Source organism: Leopardus geoffroyi, chromosome A1 (genome assembly GCF_018350155.1).
Source record: "Leopardus geoffroyi isolate Oge1 chromosome A1, O.geoffroyi_Oge1_pat1.0, whole genome shotgun sequence".
Classification (NCBI taxonomy): Eukaryota; Metazoa; Chordata; class Mammalia; order Carnivora; family Felidae; genus Leopardus; species Leopardus geoffroyi.
This window is the reverse complement of record NC_059326.1, coordinates 71,103,065-71,122,859: the sequence shown is the minus strand read 5'-3', so window position 1 is coordinate 71,122,859 and position 19,795 is coordinate 71,103,065. Positions and strand designations below refer to the sequence as shown.

The 19,795-nt window shown below is 40.9% G+C and overlaps 1 protein-coding gene across 8 annotated transcripts in view; it reads right to left on the bottom strand.

Annotated features, from left to right (window-relative positions):
- The window catches only part of CLYBL (citramalyl-CoA lyase), a 260,795-nt gene that overhangs the window by 13,913 nt on the left and 227,087 nt on the right, over window positions 1–19,795 (bottom strand). For 4 of the 8 annotated variants that reach the window (XM_045445121.1, XM_045445112.1, XM_045445130.1 and 1 more), the window contains exon 8: window positions 3,003–3,122. In XM_045445121.1, the coding sequence (XP_045301077.1) occupies window positions 3,027–3,122 (96 nt within the window). In that variant the 3' untranslated portion in view covers window positions 3,003–3,026. Of the gene's footprint in view, window positions 1–1,885; window positions 3,123–16,724; window positions 17,256–19,795 lie in introns of those variants that run through there. The other 4 variants (XM_045445095.1, XM_045445083.1, XM_045445089.1 and 1 more) reach the window with 4 other exon arrangements.

The window sequence follows — 19,795 nt, the reverse complement described above, 5'->3', positions numbered from 1 at the left end:
TAAACTAATCTATGGTGATCACCACTGATGTTCTCAACTCAATCTTGTCCTGGCTCATTTTCTAAGTAATTGTTTCTCATTAGTTCTGATAATGTTTTAATAGTGTTATCCATAATTTAGCCCCCAAGAATTAATAACAAGGGGGTGATATGGCAAAGCAGCCTGTGATGAGCTATACAAAACATAAACAGGTATGGTTTTTAATTAATCAGATGGTTGCAAGGTCCTCTTGTAGTCCATTCCTAACTGGAGGAACCCCCGCAAGGTCCCTGACCCTGACTAAAGCCTCTTCCGGGGCTCTCCTTAGGGTTTCTGCTCAGAGCAGGACCTTGGTCCAGACTTCTGTTGCGCAAGTGGGTCCTAGTCTCACGATCCTACCATAATCAGACCACGGGATTATGAGTAAGATGATAAATGCGACATTTGGGTGTCAGGTAAAGGGTGTGGTGACCAGTCAATCCAACATGGTTGGGAGACCTAGGAACCCACGGGGCTGCTGGTGATGGGGGTGGGGAGTCCTAGCCACATCTAGACCTTGCTGAGGGGACTGCTTTTCCCAAGGTCCGAATGCCTTCACCATGGCATCTGAGGTCCCCTGAGAGGGAGGGCTTGCCTCTCTGAGTCCCCCGCCTGAGGAGGCCCCCCTGTAGGGTTTGGGGGTTGCCTGTGTAACTGGGGTGGAGAGTAGAATGTCTGCTCTTTCATCTTGTCAAAGCCCGGACTGGTTATCTGCACCAACACAGGAGGATGGGAAGGGCAATTGGGTTGAAGTGGGGGCTGCCTGTAGGGAAGTCTGAAGGAAGGCTTTTATTTCCCTCTTATGTTTAAGGCAGTTCTAACACCGGGAGGAGGAGGTGTGTGTGTAACAGGTCAGGATGAGAGGAGGTCTCCCCTTGCCTTCTGCCTTCTGAGCAGTCCTCCTGTGTCTGTGTGTTCTGAGGGGAGGGGCTGAACCTGGCTGGTGGTCCCGGATCTCCCGGTGCACACGTGACTACCAGCCTAGGCCGGCACAGCTGCAACGCTGGTGGTGGTGATGGGTGCTGCCACCGGGGTCACTCTGCCCACTGCCTCTGTCCGCAGGCCTGAAGCCTGGTTTGGCTGCATGCCAGTCATCTCCCACCTCCCACTCTCCCATCTCCTTGGCTGAGATGCCACCTTCCTCCTTCCTGCTCCTCCACGTGAGGATGGGGTTGCGCCTCCCTTCCTTTCCAGCTAACCCTGGGGCGGCACAGAATGACCAAGGTGAAGGGTAACAAAGCTCCCAGGAGGGGCTGGGGGGAGGGGTGCACCAAGGAGAGGAGACACGCAGCCCATCGCAGGTCAGAACCCCAGCTTAGCACACACATCCCATCTCACTCAGTTCAAGAGCTCTCTCCTCAGGTCCCAAGTTTGGGATTATTAGCTGGGTGTTTTAAGAATGTGTTTCCCCAGAACTGTCCTGCCTGGGTCAGGTTCCTTCTGCATGCCTGCCAGAACCGAATCATCCCCTTCCTGCAGTGCACTGGGTGGGTGGGTGATGCAAGATGGTGTGTGGGCCTCTCTTGCTTTGCTTGGGTTCCACGGTGCCCTTCCTTGTATATAACCTTCAACTCTACTTCTCTCTCGGACTTCCTGTAGGAACTGGAAGAGGCAGGGGCAAAGAAGACCCCTGGTTGGGGCATACAGTAGGGGCCACGGAGGAAATAAACAACAAGGGGGTAGGAGGAGGTGAAAAATGAAAATCAAAAACTGTTTTCTATTTACAAATTTAAATAAACAGAACAGCCTTCCCCGCGGTGTTTGTCTAAGAGTAGCAGCTTTGCTGCTGTGTAGGTCATGAAAAGGTTGGTGTAGAGTTTAAAACTTCCCATTCTGTTAATTTCTTAAAGAACGGTCGTCCAGAGTCTCAACACAAAAGCGCATGATTTAATGAGGAGCAGAAACAAAATCTCTGATTGTTGGTGTTTCAAATTTCATTGGCGTCCTCTGGCAAACACAAGTTGATCCTTCCCAGCTTCAATACCCTTTAGCCTTCAATATAAGAGCACATGCTGAATAGGGAAGAATGGCTGGTTGTTATGTTTATTTACCCTTACTACAAGCTGGGTTAACCTCTTCAAAACAGCTTTACTAAGCCCGTTAACCACACCACCCATATGACCTGCAGCAGCATCTCTAATGTGATGCAAATCTCGCAGGGGACCATATGCACCAGATCTGCCCCATTGTGTCTTCTTAGAGGCTACAAGTTTATTGCTGAGGGGGCCTGTTCCAGCCATACATTTGCAGGGGGGGGAATGGCCTCAATGGCAAACAGTTAAATGGGGAAATTAAGGGAGAGAATAGATGGTCTTGTGTTTCTGCACATTTTTTTTTTAATTGCTGGTAACTGTTGACCCAAAGCATTCACCCAGGATGAAGGCTTTCATAGTCCTTACCTAGAGCCCATATGTATGGGTGTTTCATTTGGGGAGGTGGAGGTTAAGAGTAATGTTTTGAAGATTTATTTTTACAAGGTATCTGTATGAACAAAAACGATACTTAACTTTTCTATGCCATCTCTTGTTTTATCAGATTTCTAGGAGCTAAACGCAACCCCTTTGGGGAGTTACTATTTTTTTTTTAAGACTGGCCTTAAAATTATTTGCAGTGTTGAGTGAACAAATGAACGACAGGGGAAACATCTAACGTGAGAAATGTGAAGGGAGCATACGTATTTGGAAAAGATCTGTTTCATTAAAGACCTAACATCCCTTCAGCCCATCTCTCGCCACGATTTTATCTCCCTGTGAAATCGTAAGTGCATATTTGCAACACATTCATGAGCAATAAAATCATAAGCTTGGAACCAAAAAGAAGAAAGTTCATTTTTAGAGGAACAACTGGCCAGTGAGATAACAACAACAAAAAATTGTGATTACCATGAACTGTAAATGGAGAAAGGTTCCAATCTGGCATACTAACAAGTTGCCTTGAGTATTATGGTTTGTCTTTAAGAAACCCACTGTATATGTTCAGCCCACCTGATGAGAGCTTCATTTAACAGATCATTTTTCCTTGATGGATGTGGCAAGCGTAACAATGTTCTGGGCTTGCTTCAGTAATGGCATGTCGATCATACTCCCTTGGAAAGTAAAGGCTCCCTGGAAAACAGAGAATACAAACTTCCTAAAAGAATGTTCAGAAATTATAGGCTTCCTTTCTGTGCACACTTGTACAACAAGAACATTTTAGATTCCACCTGAATTATATTGACTTTCCCACCCAACTTTTGAGAAAGCCAAAGTAAATTACAGGGGAAAGATTTCTTTTTTCCTCCTAAAGAGGGGGGAGAAAAAGCCCTTCAGCATTTTAATGGAGGGGAAAAGCATCACACACAAGGTATTTGAAACTGTTCATTTAACTCTTGAAATCAGGCAGAAAACTATGGAAGGAAAATGCAAATACTTCCTTATATAGTTTTGAAATATTGCCTAGAACTTTAAAAATAATAATATGCTCTGGTAACCAATCGTTGTTTGAAAAAATAACTATATGATGAGGTTAATGGCAAAATGCTTCCTTCTTGTACCATAATTGAGGGGTAACACTATCATGTGATGAGAAAATGTAAGGTAGGATTACACTGAATAAAAAGAGACTCCTCTGTTGGTACACACATGTAGGAGAGGACTAGAATGACAAGGGACATGAGCCTGTAACAAAGAAGTCACAGGTCTGTTGAATGGTGAGTCTGGAAAGAATCTCTGAGATCTCCTGATTTATCCCCATTTTTCAGATACATTTTCTTTTAAACTTCTACAAATACTTATTGAATGTGTCATGTGATCTAGGTCCTAGGTCCTGTTCTCATGAGGAAACTGAGGGCCAGAGTAGGGAAGTGATTTTCCAAGGTCATGTGACTAGGAAAAGTTAGAGCTGGAGCCAATACCTGGGTTATCAGAACCTCAAGCCTTTATCAGAGACCTCCACATTAAGGTAACGAGGAAGTGTCTTTACTGCACCAAAGAAAGATTAAATGGACAGAAGGCAGTAAGCCCAGAATCTGAAGTTAATGTCTGGTTATTTGTGTTCTTTTAATCACTTCTTTTTGCCATTTACAATCACAACTCTTCTTAAGACTCCTTCCTTCCACCTGTTGGCAAGGATGCTGGTGGACTGGAGCCATCATAATCCTTGCTGATGGTCCATCTGCATATACTGCCATCCATTGCTGGATTTCACAAGTACCACCTCTCAACAGTCAATGTTGTCATTATTCAGAAGTTCTGGAATGGCTCTTCTGGTCTCTCTGGAAACCCTTATCTCCCATAATTACAAGAGTTATACACAGAATGGAGATTTAAAAAGTGGCAGGGGATCCTTAGCAATGACTTTGGAATTTAGTTTTCAATCAAGAGAGATTTAAAAGCCAATGGGATTAGAGGTTTAACCAGTGGTACCTAACCTTCTCAGCCTTAGAATCTGATTCCTATGAACACCTGTGTTGGCCTAAAATCCTGTATCTGAAGTCATTTTCTAACCCTCTCGTTTTTACTATTTATATCTCCAGACTGACTTTTGCCTAATTTCATTCAGCCTAGAGCTAATTTTGGTCATCTCTGTGACCGTGATGAATTTTATGAATTCAATTAGAAGTTCCAGGGATGTTCCGTGGGTTAGAATAGCATGTGAAATCAGGGTGTGGGACTCATGCTGTTTTACAAGGCAATAGTCTAGTTTTCTCATTGGAGTAAGTGATGAAGACCAAAGGCCTCCTGGTTATCCGACCACCAAGTGGATTATGCCCCTGTAAAACAGCGCATCAGTCCTGCTAAGGTTTAAATAATAGGCTGGAGAGATGAAATTAGAATAGATGCACATGAAATCAAAACAATGCACACAGAATCAAAATGACGGCCTTGGGCTTATGCCATGTTTCCCAAATCTGTTTGGGTTCCACATGCACATCAAAGACGCAAAGTATTTCATGGAGAGCCTTTCTTTTACAGTGGCAGATTTTGCTTGACTTCATTAAGCTTAAGCTGAAAAACAAAGTTCAACATTTTTGTGCTTTGTTTTCTTTACCTCTGCAAATTGAGGGCTTTAGTGTTAAGAATTAGTTTACCAAAATGAATACTGTCCTGCTTTCACATATTGACCTATAATATGGTTGACTTTTTTAAAACATAAGGCTCTACATGTGAAATGTGAATGGTCTGTTGGTCAGGATTTGGAAAAATGCAGTTTGTCAAAAGTTGCTTGGGTCTGTGGGGAGGGTTTGAAACAGTCCTTAATGAGTGATTATAGATAAATTTCCATTTCCCAGCCTGGTGCTTTCCTGAGAAATTAGCACACTATTTCAAAAAGTATAGAGAACCTCCATCAGCTTGAAGATTCAGACTCTCATTAGGTTTAAAATGCCTTTAATAGTAACTTATTCATAGTTAACCACCTGAACTACCTTACCGACTACAACAATAATAATAGCTGTAATTTTTTGAGCAGTTGCTAGATCAGAGACTTGACATGCTTTATTCAGGTACCGCTCACAACAGTGTGAAGTCAATACTATTATGCAACCCCATTAAAAATTTCTTTCTCTTTTTAATTGTGGTAAAAACACATAAAATTTGTCATCTTAACCATTTTTAAACATACACTTTAGTAGTGTTAAGTATATTTGCATTGTTGTGCAACAGATCTCCAGAAATTTTCCATCCGGCAGAACTGAAACTCTGTCCCCATTGACAACTTACTCCCATCCCCAGAAGCCACTGTTCTATTTCATTCCTATTAAGTTTCATATCTATCCTCATTTTATAACTGAGGGAACTGGGGCACAAGGAACTTAAAAAACTTATAGATGCCTGCCCGGTGACCAATGAGTATAGGACTAGGATAACAGCTAGCTGTAGCTGGTCCAAAGCCTGTGCTCTAGGATTATACCTTAAGCTTATCGATTGAAAAGTGTTCTCCTGACCAACTGGATCAGAATCATTGACAGGGATGGTAGGGGACGTGGCTTGTTAAAATGCATATAGGGTCTGATCCTATATGGTTTGATGCAGAAGGCTGGTGGGTGAAGGATTGGCCAGGAATCCTCTCATGGTTCTGAAGCACATTCAAGTTAGAGAAGTTTGGTGTTTTAGTTCCCCTGCTTAAAAACAGGCTGGGGCACCTGGGTGGCACAGTCAGTTAAGCATCCAACTTCCACTCAGGTCATGATCTCACAGTTCATGGGTTCAAGCCCCCTGTTGGGCTCTGCGCTAACAGCTCAGAGCTTGGAGGCTACTTTGGATTCTGTCTCCCTCTGCCTTTCACCCGCTGTGTTTTCTCTCTCTCTCTCAAAAATAAACATTAAAAAAAAAGTGTGTGTGTGTGTGTGACACACACACACACACACACACACACACACATATATAGAAGAAACAAGGCTGAGACAGCTGGGTGGCTCAGTTAAGTGTCCCACTCTTGATTTTGGCTCAGGTCATGATTCACAGTTGTGGGTTTGAGCCCCAAGTCAGACTCTGTGCTGATGGTGTGGAGCCTGCTTGGGATTCTCTCTCAAAAATAAATAAATAAACTTAAAAAAAATTGTTATAAAAAAAGAAACAGGCCCACTTTGATATGGATACGATCTGATCCGTGCCCTCAAGGAGCAGTGTGCTGGGGGAGACAGGAAAGAGAAGAAGCAGGTGCCATAAAATGCAACAAGAATTAGAGAAAAGGCCACTGTGAAGAGCACAGAGAGATCTCTGGGTCTGAAGTGACTGCCCTTCTTATCCATTCAGGATCATGTTTGCCAGTTTGCACTATTCACACGGATACGATATTGTATACCTAGCACACGTCATGCATTTCCTGTTAGAGTTGCCATGGAGCGCTGTAGGCAGTGGGCTTTTAGTCAACGATTACCTATTATTTGTTGTAATAAATCACTGGTCAGTCACTTTGGCACATTTTACTATACACATGTTTAGGGTTTCAGGCTCCTGGAAGTGAAGGACAGTATCACCTTAGCATGCATGTTATCTGCACAGCACAGAAAACAATAACCATTGGGCTAGCTATAGTTGTTTTTTTTTTAACTTTACTTATTTTGAGAGAGAGAGAGAGAGAGAGAGAGCGCGCGCGCGCACGCACGAGTGGGGGATGGGGAGAGGGTTGGAGAGATGGAATCCCAAGCAGGGTCTGCACTGTTAGCACATAGACCGGTGCGGGGCTCTAACTCATGAACCCATTAGATCAGGACCTGAGCTGAGATCAAGAGTCAGATGCTGAACTAGTTGACTGCTATACCCAGGCACCCTGGGCTATAGTTTTTCTAACAACTCAGTCATTCCCTGTTGGTAAGGCAGGCACTGAGATAACATGAACTTTACCAGACCTGGAAGTTCTTCATGGGGGAGAATCTGACTTACAATTTGAAAGCAAAAGTGTTGATGATGATGGTGGTGTGATGACAACAGTGATCACATTTATAGGAAACATTCAGACATTTTGATTTTTTTTTAATTAAAAAAATTTTTTTTAACGTTTATTCATTTTTGAGACAGAGAGAGACAGAGCATGAATGGGGGAAGGTCAGAGAGAGAGGGAGACACAGAATCTGAAACAGGCTCCAGGCTCTGAGCTGTCAGCACAGAGCCTGACGTGGGGCTTGAACTCACGGACTGCGAGATCATGACCTGAGCCAAAGTCGGATGCCCAACCGACTGAGCCACCCAGGCGCCCTGACATTTTGATTTCTGGCACTTAACACTCGAGAATGTTTTCTCTAGAGTATTGAATTTTCTCTAGGGTAATTTACTAGAAATACAAATTGATCTAATTCTTTTCCTACTCACTTTATTTCCACATCACATCTCTGAGCATCCAGGGAGCTCCCTCTGACATTCTGGTGATGGTGGTGCTCCACTAGCACAAGTGAGAACATTTGAGTACAGCTGTCACAGTCCTTCTTTTTCAGGGGGATGTTCTTCCTGCATGACTCTAAGTCTAATGCCCAGTGAAACACTTACCTTGGCAGTTTCCAGTGAATTCCTAAAACTTTTGTCAGCCTTGGCCATTATGAAAGTTTTCTTCAAGATCTTGGTTGTGCCCTCTATTTGCTTAAATCTTGGGAGGCCCAGCATGGCCTGTGATTAGCTCTTCCTCCCTCACAAAGTCAGCTGCTCCTCCCTACTCCTCAAAAAGGCAGAGGGTGATGCTCCACTGAGGTATTCTGACGGACACTGTTTCATTCTTCTTTCTTTCCAGTTTTTCAACCTATCACCCTGGAGAGTCCTTGGACAGGCCCTATTATGGCCTTGGTTTCCTCATGACTCAGTTATGACATTCCTTTAAGGATGTTAGTTTGGTTGCCAGGCACCCACAGCCCCATGGAGAGGTCTTACTGAGAGACTGCTGGGATACTTACTGGGAAGGAGCACCTTCCTAATTGGGATCATGTTATTATCTTTCTAAAATACTGGACAGGATCATCCATTTGCTTAAACCGGGCTGTGGTTCCCTTTGGACTTACAAAATCAAGTGCAATCTCCTGACCAGGGCTCCCCATGAGGAGACTAGACCCTACCTCTGCTTTCAGCCTTGTCTCCTGCCAGTCTACCCACCTATCCACCCCCACACTCACACTCTTCTGTACCTTTCCCATATGCTCTGTTCTCTGCTCTGAAGCACCTCTCCTTGTCTGTCCTGTACACTCTTCATCTTTCAAAATGTCAGATGTCATGTCTATGAAGCGTTTCCAGACTTCCTGGTAGGACTGATCTCTCCTTCCTTTTTTTAAAATAAACTCTACACCCAACTTGGGGCTCAAACCCACCAACCTGAGTTCAAAACTCAAGGTTCCAGGCACCTGGCTGGCTCAATCAGTAGAGCATGCAATTCTTGATCTTGGGGTCATGAGCTCAAGCCCCATATTGGATATAGAGCTCGCTTAAAGAAAAAAAACAAAAAGAGTCACACGCTCTACTGACTGAGCCAGCCAGGCACCCCCCACCTTCCTTTCTCTATACAGCTTCTCATTACAACCCTTGTCACACTCTATTGTAATGATCTGTTTACACTGCTATCTTTCTCAGTAAGCTGTGAGACTCTTGAGGGAAGGGGCCATGACTCATACATCTTTGAATCCCCAAGACCCAGTACTCAAAACACAGTTTCGAGTGGAGCTTGGCTCTTTGGTGGGGCTCAAGTTGGATGACTGAGGGGAGGGTGATAGGGGAAGATGCTATCTATCTTACCCATTTCTTCTCCTTCATCTGCAAGCATCTTTCTATGCCACATGACCTTCTCCTGGTCTGTTAATACCACTGGTAAGTTGGCTAACACTTGCTGAGACTCCAGTAGGACACAGTGACTTACCTCAACAAATGTGATCTTGGGTTGGGGTCAGGTTAACTCATGCATATGTCTTAACAGTTAAAGTGCAAGTAAGTCTGTCACATTTGTAGCACTTAAAGACTGAGGGGCTACAGAGAAACAGAGCCATCAAAATGGAGGTGGTCTTGCCAGAGAAGGACTTCAAGGAATAGGTACATTTAAAGTGAGGTTTTGGGGTGCTTGGGTGGTTCAGTCAACTGAGTGTCCAACTCTTGATTTCGGCTCAAGTCATGATCCCAGGGTTGTGGGACTGAGCCCCTAGTGGGACCATGCTCAGCATGGAGCCTGCTTGGGATCCTCTCTCTCTCCCTCTCTCTCTCCCACCCCCCTGCCCCTGTCCTGGTTGTGCACATGCACTTCCTGTCTCACTCTAAAAAAAAAATGTCAGGTTTAGAAGGTCAGGTATGCCAAAGGACCAAGGAGTGTGTGTGTGTGTGTGCCGGGAAGGGGGGGGGGCGGAGAGACTGGGAATAGCAAGTAGAGACAAACCAGTGGGGTTGGCTTTCTCTGTTCTGCAAAAGCCTTGCACGCTTCTGGTCACCAGTGATTCAACAAGTCAAGCAAAATGGAGGACCACAGTATGAGATACTGCATCTGTCTATGGCTGAATGGGATTCTCTAGCATTAGGAAAAGGAAGCCTAATCCAGCCAAATTAATAGGGATGACTGCTGGTTCTGTTACTCATTTGCTGCTTGACTTTCCATACGACAAGGCACAAGACAGCCTCTGCTTGATGAAGCTGGACTGGAACCCACTAGAATCCCTCTGTTCTTGCCGCATGCCCTGGTAGACCCAACACTTGCTCCTTCTTGGACTCTGAGGGGAAAAGGCTGAACAACCTGTTCCTTTCCTTTATTCTGGGCATTTTCCCTCTAAGCGTGATCTGGGGATCCAACAATGGGAAAGCTAAGAGCTGGCCTGGTCCAGCTTTGTTTCTGAGTGGGACCATGGTAGATGTATTGACCTGGGCACCAGAGGAGGGTGCTGGAGTTAGGGGAAGGATGTTCATTCTTCCTTGAGGAGGAAATATGAAGATTCCTTCAGCAACTGTAGCCTATACTCTAGTTAACCATAGTCCTTAGAAAGCCTATAATATTCATTTCCAAACTAAAAATTGGAGGCATGCAATTTTACATTACAAAAAAAAATTACAAAAAAAAAAAAAAAGAAGAGAGATTTTCATCAAATAGTACTTTATGATTTTACAAAACATTTCAAAGACATTTTCTCACTTGCAGGAGGGAGGGCGTGGTACTTTCTGTTTTACAGATGCAAAAGCCAGTTCAGATTTAGTTAACCTTTTCAAAGAAACTTATGGGAAGGATAGGACTAGAGCCTAAGGCTTACCACCTGAAATCCCAAACTCTTCTAAGTGGTGTACCCCAAAGTATGACTGGTAACAGCAGTACCTGAGATGATTAAAGAAAAATATTTAAATATAAAAAATTAATATATATTTGTTTTATATATTATATATTTAATTTTTTTATTTTGATGTGATTTATAAAAAAAATAACTATCATATCTAAGCTTATTTCAGAGATATTATTACTCAGGATGAGGCTGAAAAAATGGTATATAGGTAACATGCAAATAAGCAAATATGTGAAAATGTAATTAAAAGCTAAAAAAAGTTTTTAATGTTTATTTATTTTGAGAGAGAGCACACACGGGCAGGGGAGGGGCAGAGAGAGAGGGAGAGGCAGAATCTCAAGCAGTCTCTGTGCTATCTGTGCAGAACCCAACTCGGGGCTCCAATTCAAGAACCATGAGACCAAAACCTGAGGTGAAATCAAGAGACAGACGCTTAACCAACTGAGCCACCCAGGTGCCCTGAAAATGTAACTTTAATAACTGAATTCAGGAACAACTGAAATATAACATGCTTCCATCCTGAGTTTCCACTTGACAGTTTTTACTATAATTATTATGACATCAGAAATACTGAAGAATATTTTCAGTGAGAAAAAATTCAATAAATATGTGAATGATATTTTAAGTTCTCAAAAAACCTAAAGCATTTGTAAGAAAGATTAAAGGGGATGACATTTGATCCTTGTATGTGCTTCTTAGTAACAGTAACCCTTTGCTTTATAGAAACACGTCTTTTATTTTATTTTATTTTTTTTTTATTTTTTTTTTTTCTTCAACGTTTATATTTATTTTTGGGAGAGAGAGAGACGGAGCATGAATGGGGGAGGGGCAGAGAGAGAGGGAGACACAGAATTGGAAACAGGCTCCAGGCTCTGAGCCATCAGCCCAGAGCCCGACGCGGGGCTCGAACTCACGGACCGCGAGATCGTGACCTGGCTGAAGTCGGACGCTTAACCGACTGCGCCACCCAGGCGCCCCGAAACACGTCTTTTAAAGTTGCCATTAAGGTAGTAAAAGAATATTTCTGAAGACTTGGAAAATAGAGAACATGTTTTTCTTATTTTAACACCTAAATTGTAGTGATAATTTGGTAGATATTTTAATAATATTTTGAATTAAAATTCAATAGCCAATTCCTGCAATAGCCAGAGAATTTTAGATGCTAACATAGTCTACATGAATTTCTAAGAGTTCAGCTGAATTCATTCAACACGGTCGACAATTCACATTGGGCTGATGGGTCATTACTACCAGTGCTGAGATTCTGACAGATGATATTCCATGGCCTTTGATGGGGAAGCCCTTTAAATGATTCCTAAGAATGTAATAGTTGGAATATCTGAAGAGGGGTTAGTTTTGAGCCAACTGGTGAATGCAGCGACAACTGCTTGGGAAGGCATCTCAGCCCCTGTCCCAGACACGGCCTTAGAAGGGGCATGGGGTGTGGGGGATCCTGCCTGCTGGACAGCCTATCAGATTTATTTTCCGATTTCTGAAAGGTGAAAAAGCCTGGAGAAGCTGCTTCCTTTCCTCTATCTTTTCCCGACTTGTACAAACTCTTGTAGTTCTCCGACTTGTACAAACTCTGAGCACAGAACCATCAGTGAGGTCTGGAAGGCAGCGCCCCTGATGCTCCCCAGGGCACTTCCACCGGCCAGGTCAGTAGTGGCCCAAGAGGACACCAAGCATTACCTGTCCAGGCAGCCCCTCTGTGACTTTCCACCAAACAGAAATAGACAACTCTCCAGGATGGGTGTTCTGAGGTGGTATTCTGTAGCTGAAACAAAAAGTGCACACAGATACATACAGAGAAAGGGTCTTGCTTCTCTTGTTTAAGGCACCTTGGTGCAGAGGTTAGGAATATGGGCTTTTGGATCAGCTACACCTTGAACTCAAGCTTTGCCTTTTCCGAGCTGTGTGTGGTCTACAGCACACACTGTTACTTTTCTAAGCCTCAGTTTCTTCACCTGTAAAATGGGGATGATAATACCTCCCTTAGAAAATTGTCTTGAGAATTAAATAAAATAGGGGCGCCTGGGTGGCGCAGTCGGTTAAGCGTCCAACTTCAGCCAGGTCACGATCTCGCGGTCCGGGAGTTCAAGCCCCGCGTCAGGCTCTGGGCTGATGGCTCAGAGCCTGGAGCCTGTTTCCGATTCTGTGTCTCCCTCTCTCTCTGCCCCTCTCCCGTTCATGCTCTGTCTCTCTCTGTCCCAAAAATAAATAAACGTTGAAAAAATTAAAAAAAAATAAATAAAATAATGTATACAATGGCCTGTCACGCAACAGGCTCTCAGTACATGGGAGCTGCCACTGCTGCCACCACTACTATTCCTGTCACTGCTGCTGTGACTGTGTTCTCTCTGAGACTGCTGCCACTACCACAGCCAATGCTGTCACCTCTACCTGATTGCTATTGCCACCACCACAATCCCTGCTACTCCTGCCACTGCTATTGTTGGCCGGAGATGATTTAATTCCATTTATCACAGAAAGGTTCAGTGAAGTGTACAGTATTTGAATCATAACAGGATTTTACGTCTTCAGAGTAGCTTTGAGGGTTCTGAGGGACATCAACATTCTGGAAGGTGCAATGAGCAGAGGCCAACTCATGCCTAAAGCTTCCCACCCCCTCCAAACATAAATCAGAGACTGAACTGTCGCTTTAAGAAACTAGACTCAGGGGTGTGACAGAATTTGACACCTCATCAGTATTTGAAAACAAGTACATTTAAAAGAACTTAAAAGCTTAGAATATCAGCTGAGGAGATACTAATGAAATGCAGGTGACCTGATATTGGGAGCATCACTTACATTGGAGGAGGAGGTAAAACAGGACAGGGTTTCCAGCAACAGAGAGCAGGAGAAGGAAGAATACTGGCAAAGGCAAATGGCTCAATGCATTTATATAAAAAGGAGGAAACTCCCCGGAATGTGGAAACTGAGTGAATGTAAAATGAATAGACATCATTAACATTTTGCTTTTTAAAAAGGAAGCATGAAATCACTTAGCTTTAGCCCTGCATGGAAAATGGAAACACTTGTGTTATACTCCAGTAAGGTTATCTGGGGACTTTACCAACAGTTTTAGGAGGCTGGAGGAGAAAAGAAGAGACAGTGGAAGGCTTGCGAGATGAATTTGGCAGGGAAGACAGAGGTGACTGGACAGGAGGGAGGAGAGCAGAGGTGAATGTTTGGGTCAATTATCTTAATATGTGACGGGTCCCGAGTTGTCTACTTGCCCAGATGGAGGGTCTCAGTGGATTGGAGCCATTTTTACTACACAAACGGAAAGGGGAGACCAAAGGTGCCTTCGTTTTGAAAATTCTTCTCAGAGCCCACGAAATGTAGGCTGCAAGATGTATCTTTAAAAATATTCAGGCAGGATGATCAGATAGGGACAGACATGTCTTTATTTTAAATTATCTTTTGACAAGGAAATTTAGAAAAACCTGGCCAGGTATGCCACGTGGAAAGCTACCTACTGAAATGAAACAGTTGGATTTATAAGCGTATTGCAATCTAAAGGAGTTTCCACATTTGCTAGCACATTCGAGGTCATACTTAATTTTCTGGATGTTTTTTTTATAGCTTTATCAAGGTATAATTTGCATACCATAAAATTCACCCATTGTTAAGTGAATAATAGGTTGATTTTTAGTTAATTATGAAGAGCTCTGCAGCCATCATCTTCCTCTCAGATTTTTTTAAACCAGAAATCTTACTTGAAAATAGTTTTATTTTTAACACTGAGTTAAACATGTAAACATTTTTATTTAATTTAGAATATTTTATGCCATATTTAAGCTGGTATTGCCTATGAGAAAAGCAGAGGGTGGAAGTCATTTTAAGGCAGCTTGTAGCTAAGAGCAATAATATTACACTTCTATTTTATAAACTGTGGGCTCATTCTTTCTTTGGAAAACACATCTACATGAACTAACATTAACTCAAAGTCACTTTAAACTTCAAAGATTTATTAAGATATCACTGAAGAACAATTATGAAATAACTGGTGAAAATATTTTCTTCCAATTATTCTAGAAGTGAACAAAAGGTCAGTATGATATAAACTGTTAAAAGTACAGTGAATAATTTCTTTCTAGCACTGTCAGAAACTTGGAAACTAGTTTGCTAAATAGTATTTACTAAATGTATATTGTATACCTATTTCTGTCCAAAATGCTGTGGGGAGGTATGTGATTCAGCAAATAGAATTCCTTACTCCCTAAGGTGGTGGTGAGAAAGTTCCCTACTTTCTTTTCATTCAGGTCCACTAACCTAAAATGGAAAAAAAAAATTGTAGAAACTCTTGATTTTTTTAATAAAATAAAAATTCCCCTTTTAATATAAAAAGATTTATAAAATTCCTTAATAAGTACAACAAAAAATTCAAAGAATGCTCTGAACTTCTTTACTATAATCAGGTAAAGGAGAGAAGGCAACAGATGGTCGTGGGGTATGGAGATGATGTAAAGAGAAAGAAAAAGAGGAAAAAAAGGGAGAGAATCAAAAACAGATAAAGAAAAAGAAGAAAAAAGCAAGAATCCGTGGAAAGGAAAAACGAGGAAGGAACAGGAAAGCCATACATAGAATCACACACATACGGACCCACACACACAAAAAGAGAAATACTCTACTAGGAAAAAAAGAGAGATGTCCAAGGAGTAAAACCATCCTTTTCATGGCCCGTATTTGGATCTTGCAATTAAAGACGCTGAAAGCCATGGTGTGTTTGTGCAACCACAGGTGTAAGAACAGGACATTGGGAACCTGTCCTTCGAGCAAGATGAAACGAGGCTCAGGGCGAGATACGGCCTTTTTGCCAAAGGCTCCCAGTGTAGCTCGGAGAGTTTCCAATCTACACTGGGAGATAGAATGAAAGATGACTAATAGAACAGAACGGGGTGTGTGGTGATCAGAGCAGAAGTCTTTCTGGGGCAGGATAGAATTGGGAAGGAGGGCACCATGTGGGGAATGATGGCAGGGAGTGCTGGGAAGGCACACAGATACTCTTGCTCTTTCCCTCCTCATCAGTTTCTGCTCAGGCAAAAAAAAAAAAAAAAGAAAAAGAAAAAGAAAAAGAAAAAGAAAAAAGCGTATGACTAAGAAAAAGATACCAATGTGAACTAACCAAATTCACATTTTGTTTGTGACTGAATACTTTTAAGGTTCTGTCTGGTTTTGGTCATTAGCCTAGGGTCACCAGGACCCAAGTGAAACCTCACTGGTGCCAACTATGTTCATATCTTTATTTATAAAGTTTGCCCTGAATTCTGGTTGGGGCTCTATCACCACCTTGGCTGTGAGTGGCCTTGGGTAGCTTCTAAACCCTTGTTGAGTCTTAGTGTATTAAGTTGTAAACTGAAATAATTTAACTAGAAGATTTCTGAGATTTTATCCAACTAAAAGAATTATATTTTTAATTGAAATTGAGCAAAAAAAATTTCTTGAGACTATAAATCAGAATAGAAAAATTTTGATTAAAATATCCCTGAGAACATGCTATAAATTAAGGTTGAAGCAAACAACTTTAAAAATCAGCAGATTTAACCTACATATACGATCTCTTATCCTCTAGTACTAAACCATTTGCCACTAAAACTGTGAAATAGGATCTATCAGCACTAGAACTGTATTGCCTTGATATACATGTTTAGATCTGCAATTTGTTGTGAATCATATATCAGCCTTGAAGTCCTCATTGGCAGACTATCAGCTTTTTAAAGAATTTGACTTTTTAAAGTCAAATCTATGGCATATAATTGTAAAAATATTAAATGAACAAGGAAATAAAGGGAGAAATGTAATAACTATGCATCTCAAAAGTAAGGTTATGTTCCTTCATCTTTCATTTTCACCAGACATCACTCGGTTCTGATTTTCGTATTCCTGCTTACAAATAAAGGGGGAAAGGCTGTGGGTGGTGGGACGCATGGGTGTGGGAGGGTACACTGTTGTCTATTAGTGGAATCAACCCTTTCAGCTGACAAAGACAACAACCAAATCTTTAGATGGTTTATTTGATCTGCGTGAAAGAGTGGCAGTGGGATTTCTGGCACTTGAATAAGCGGAAACAATATTTTTGGCTAGAGAGACTTCTGAGTTCTCTCAGGGAGTCTTCTAGAAGGCCATCTGGCCCAAACAGTATTTCTTTTGTAAAGCCCTGCATTTGGAAACACAAATGAAAGGTGTATAAGCTGCAATCAGATACCTATGAAAATAATTTGCTTTCAGTATGTGGAGGGGGGGTGGGTATTATTCTTTGTAATTCTCTAGATGAAAAGACTCACATGAGGAAAAAAAAATCTTTTTAATAAGATATAAATTCCCAATTTATATTCCAGCAGAGGGTTTGCTTATTAATGTAAACTTATTAATTTACATTATTATTTTCTCAGTAGAATGTTTCGATGATGTTTACAGTTATTATGTCAAGTAGTGACCTTGTTTTTGACCTTTTATAATTGTTAACTGAACCTAGATTTTAAAGGGGAACATTTCCTCTTCCTTGGTTTTTAGCCAGCTTGTGAAGCTGTAACAAATGAAAATAACGAAAAAGTTAGACGAAATCCTTCCAAAACCAAATGAAGCACCTATAATAATGATCTGAGTAAAACTGAAAATGACGCATAGCCGTATTGGTGGTAGGATACTGCAGAAACAGGAATATTCTAGCAAAGTATCTTTAAAATCTATCACATGTAATATACTTTGTTATTCTTTCACATTTTTTCTGTTAGAGTCTCCATTTATAAACGAATGGTAAATTCTTATATTAAGATATCTAGAATTACCTATTAATCATTTCCTTTAGCTGTCATTTTTTGCCCAAGAAGAAATGAATATGAAAAGAGAAAACATTTAGCACTGGGTTTATAATAGAGACATGAAAAAATATGCTATATCATAATATATGAATGTATACATATTGCATAAATGTTTATATGTACTTAACATGTAAGTTACATATCATGACATAAACTAAATACTTGCTTGAGATGTTTTCATTTCAGTTATCCAACATTCATACTATGCACAATTTTTAGTTGATAAAAAAAGAACTGTCAAAATCATATTTTTAATAAGCAATTCTAAATTCAGTTCTGAATAGAGAATTTTCAAATAGTGGAATTGCCACTAATATGGAAAAAATAACAGAAAGAAAATCAGCCTTTAAGAAAATCCTTTATAAATTTAAAGTAAATCACATGGAAAGTGATTTATCCTGGCTAAAGTTTCTACCAATAATTTGAAGCTAAAATAATTAATGACATGAAGGTTATATCTCAAAATATATTTTTCTGGAAGGATTGGAGAAAGACTCAAGTTTGATTAATATTGTGGACATATATCTCACGACTCATGTCTGCAAGTTAGACATATTTTAGCTTATGGGAATTAAAATAGGAGCATAGAGTATATGAAATGTTTTAAGCTTTTCCAACAGATTTTTACAAGAAAGGTGAGCTTGTAATGTCAATCTATAGCCTAATTCCTATTCGTGGGGACTGTTGTGCCAGGCAAAATTCTTTAGCCTATAAATATCTATAGTTTCCTGAAACAAAGCAGTCACTAGTATCATTATCCCAAATGGTACCACTATGCTGAATGGTGACAGATTATATGAGCAGATTATTATTTTTTTAATGTAAAGTATTTTTTACCTGACATTAGACTAAGGGGACATCTTCTAATTAAAATAAAACAACAAAAAATTCTGTGACACCAAACTGAACTCCAGTAAGTTACCGACTTGTGATCTAAGTATTCCCACAAATTTTGTTATTTGGAAGGGACAGAAGAAAAGGTAGAACTTTTATTTTTGATAATAATTATTATAGTTATGGAGTAAGAATAATTATTATTACTAAAGAAAACACAAATGAACCAGCATTACCTGTGAACTTCAGCTATGGCTTTGGTCTCAGGGCAGAATATAATTTAAATACAATTTAAGTAGAAGTAGAGCAAGGCAAAAATATGTAATTTTGCTTTCTTGGGTCATTTCTACTTAAAAACATTACTTGAATGAAATTTTCATCCGAGTGGGGAAAAAAAGGTCTTTTGGAAATTTGTAACTGTCTCACTAGGACACAAACTATCAGTTTCCTGTAGTTGAGAGAGTCACCTGTGCTTTGGACAAAATATCTGAGGGTAGATGTTTTCACCAGTGATTCACATTTGAAATAAAACAGATTAGATGTTTGTTGGAAGCAATACTTTATACAATTGAGCAACCTATTTATACTAAATCTTTACAAACAGAACGCACATTATTTAAACCCCAAGACCCAGAGTCACCTACCTGCAGACCCAATTTTTGTGACCAGCCAATTTATAGGCAAAGTGAAAGAAACATGCGAACAGGATAAAATAACCATATGTCCCCACTGGAAGCCCCATTACTTGAATCATTTAAACCTTGCTGGACAAAGCACCAGGAGAATTTGCTGTAGGAAACAAACAGCAATGGGGCAGAGAGGAAATGACCTAATAGTAAGTCTCCCTTCTGCTCTAATTTCTGAGGTTCTGTGTTCAGAAAAGCTGTCCTGTCACACTGTTGTGGAAGTTTATACTCCAACAAGAGAGCATTTCTTATTTAAAAAAAAAAAAAAAAAAAAAAAAAGCCAGTTCAGAATTTAACATTTAAGTTGCCATCATCAAAAGGCAAGGACACTTTGGGACAATTTTGTTTGGGAATAATACTTTTAAGATATGATGGAAAAGTGTTTTTGCTTTCATTCAAGAACTGAAATGCCAGCAAAAGAGTATGTTTCTAGTTTGAATTTTGTTTGCTGGCTACCGAAATTTAGGGTAACCTCTCCCATACTCCTAGCTGCTTACAATACCAAGAGGCATCCTTTGATGTGATCCAATGTGAAAACCAGGGTAGACCATTAACGGAGGCAGTGTTGACCCAGACTGGAACTCTGCTTGGTCTGCCATTTTGATGACCCATATCTTGCCTCAGTTTATTATTTCAGTAAGAAGTATTTATCACATGCATATTCTTAGCTGGCAGAAGGTACACACAGAGAGGTGTAGAACATTTAGTGAATGTGTGCATAGGCA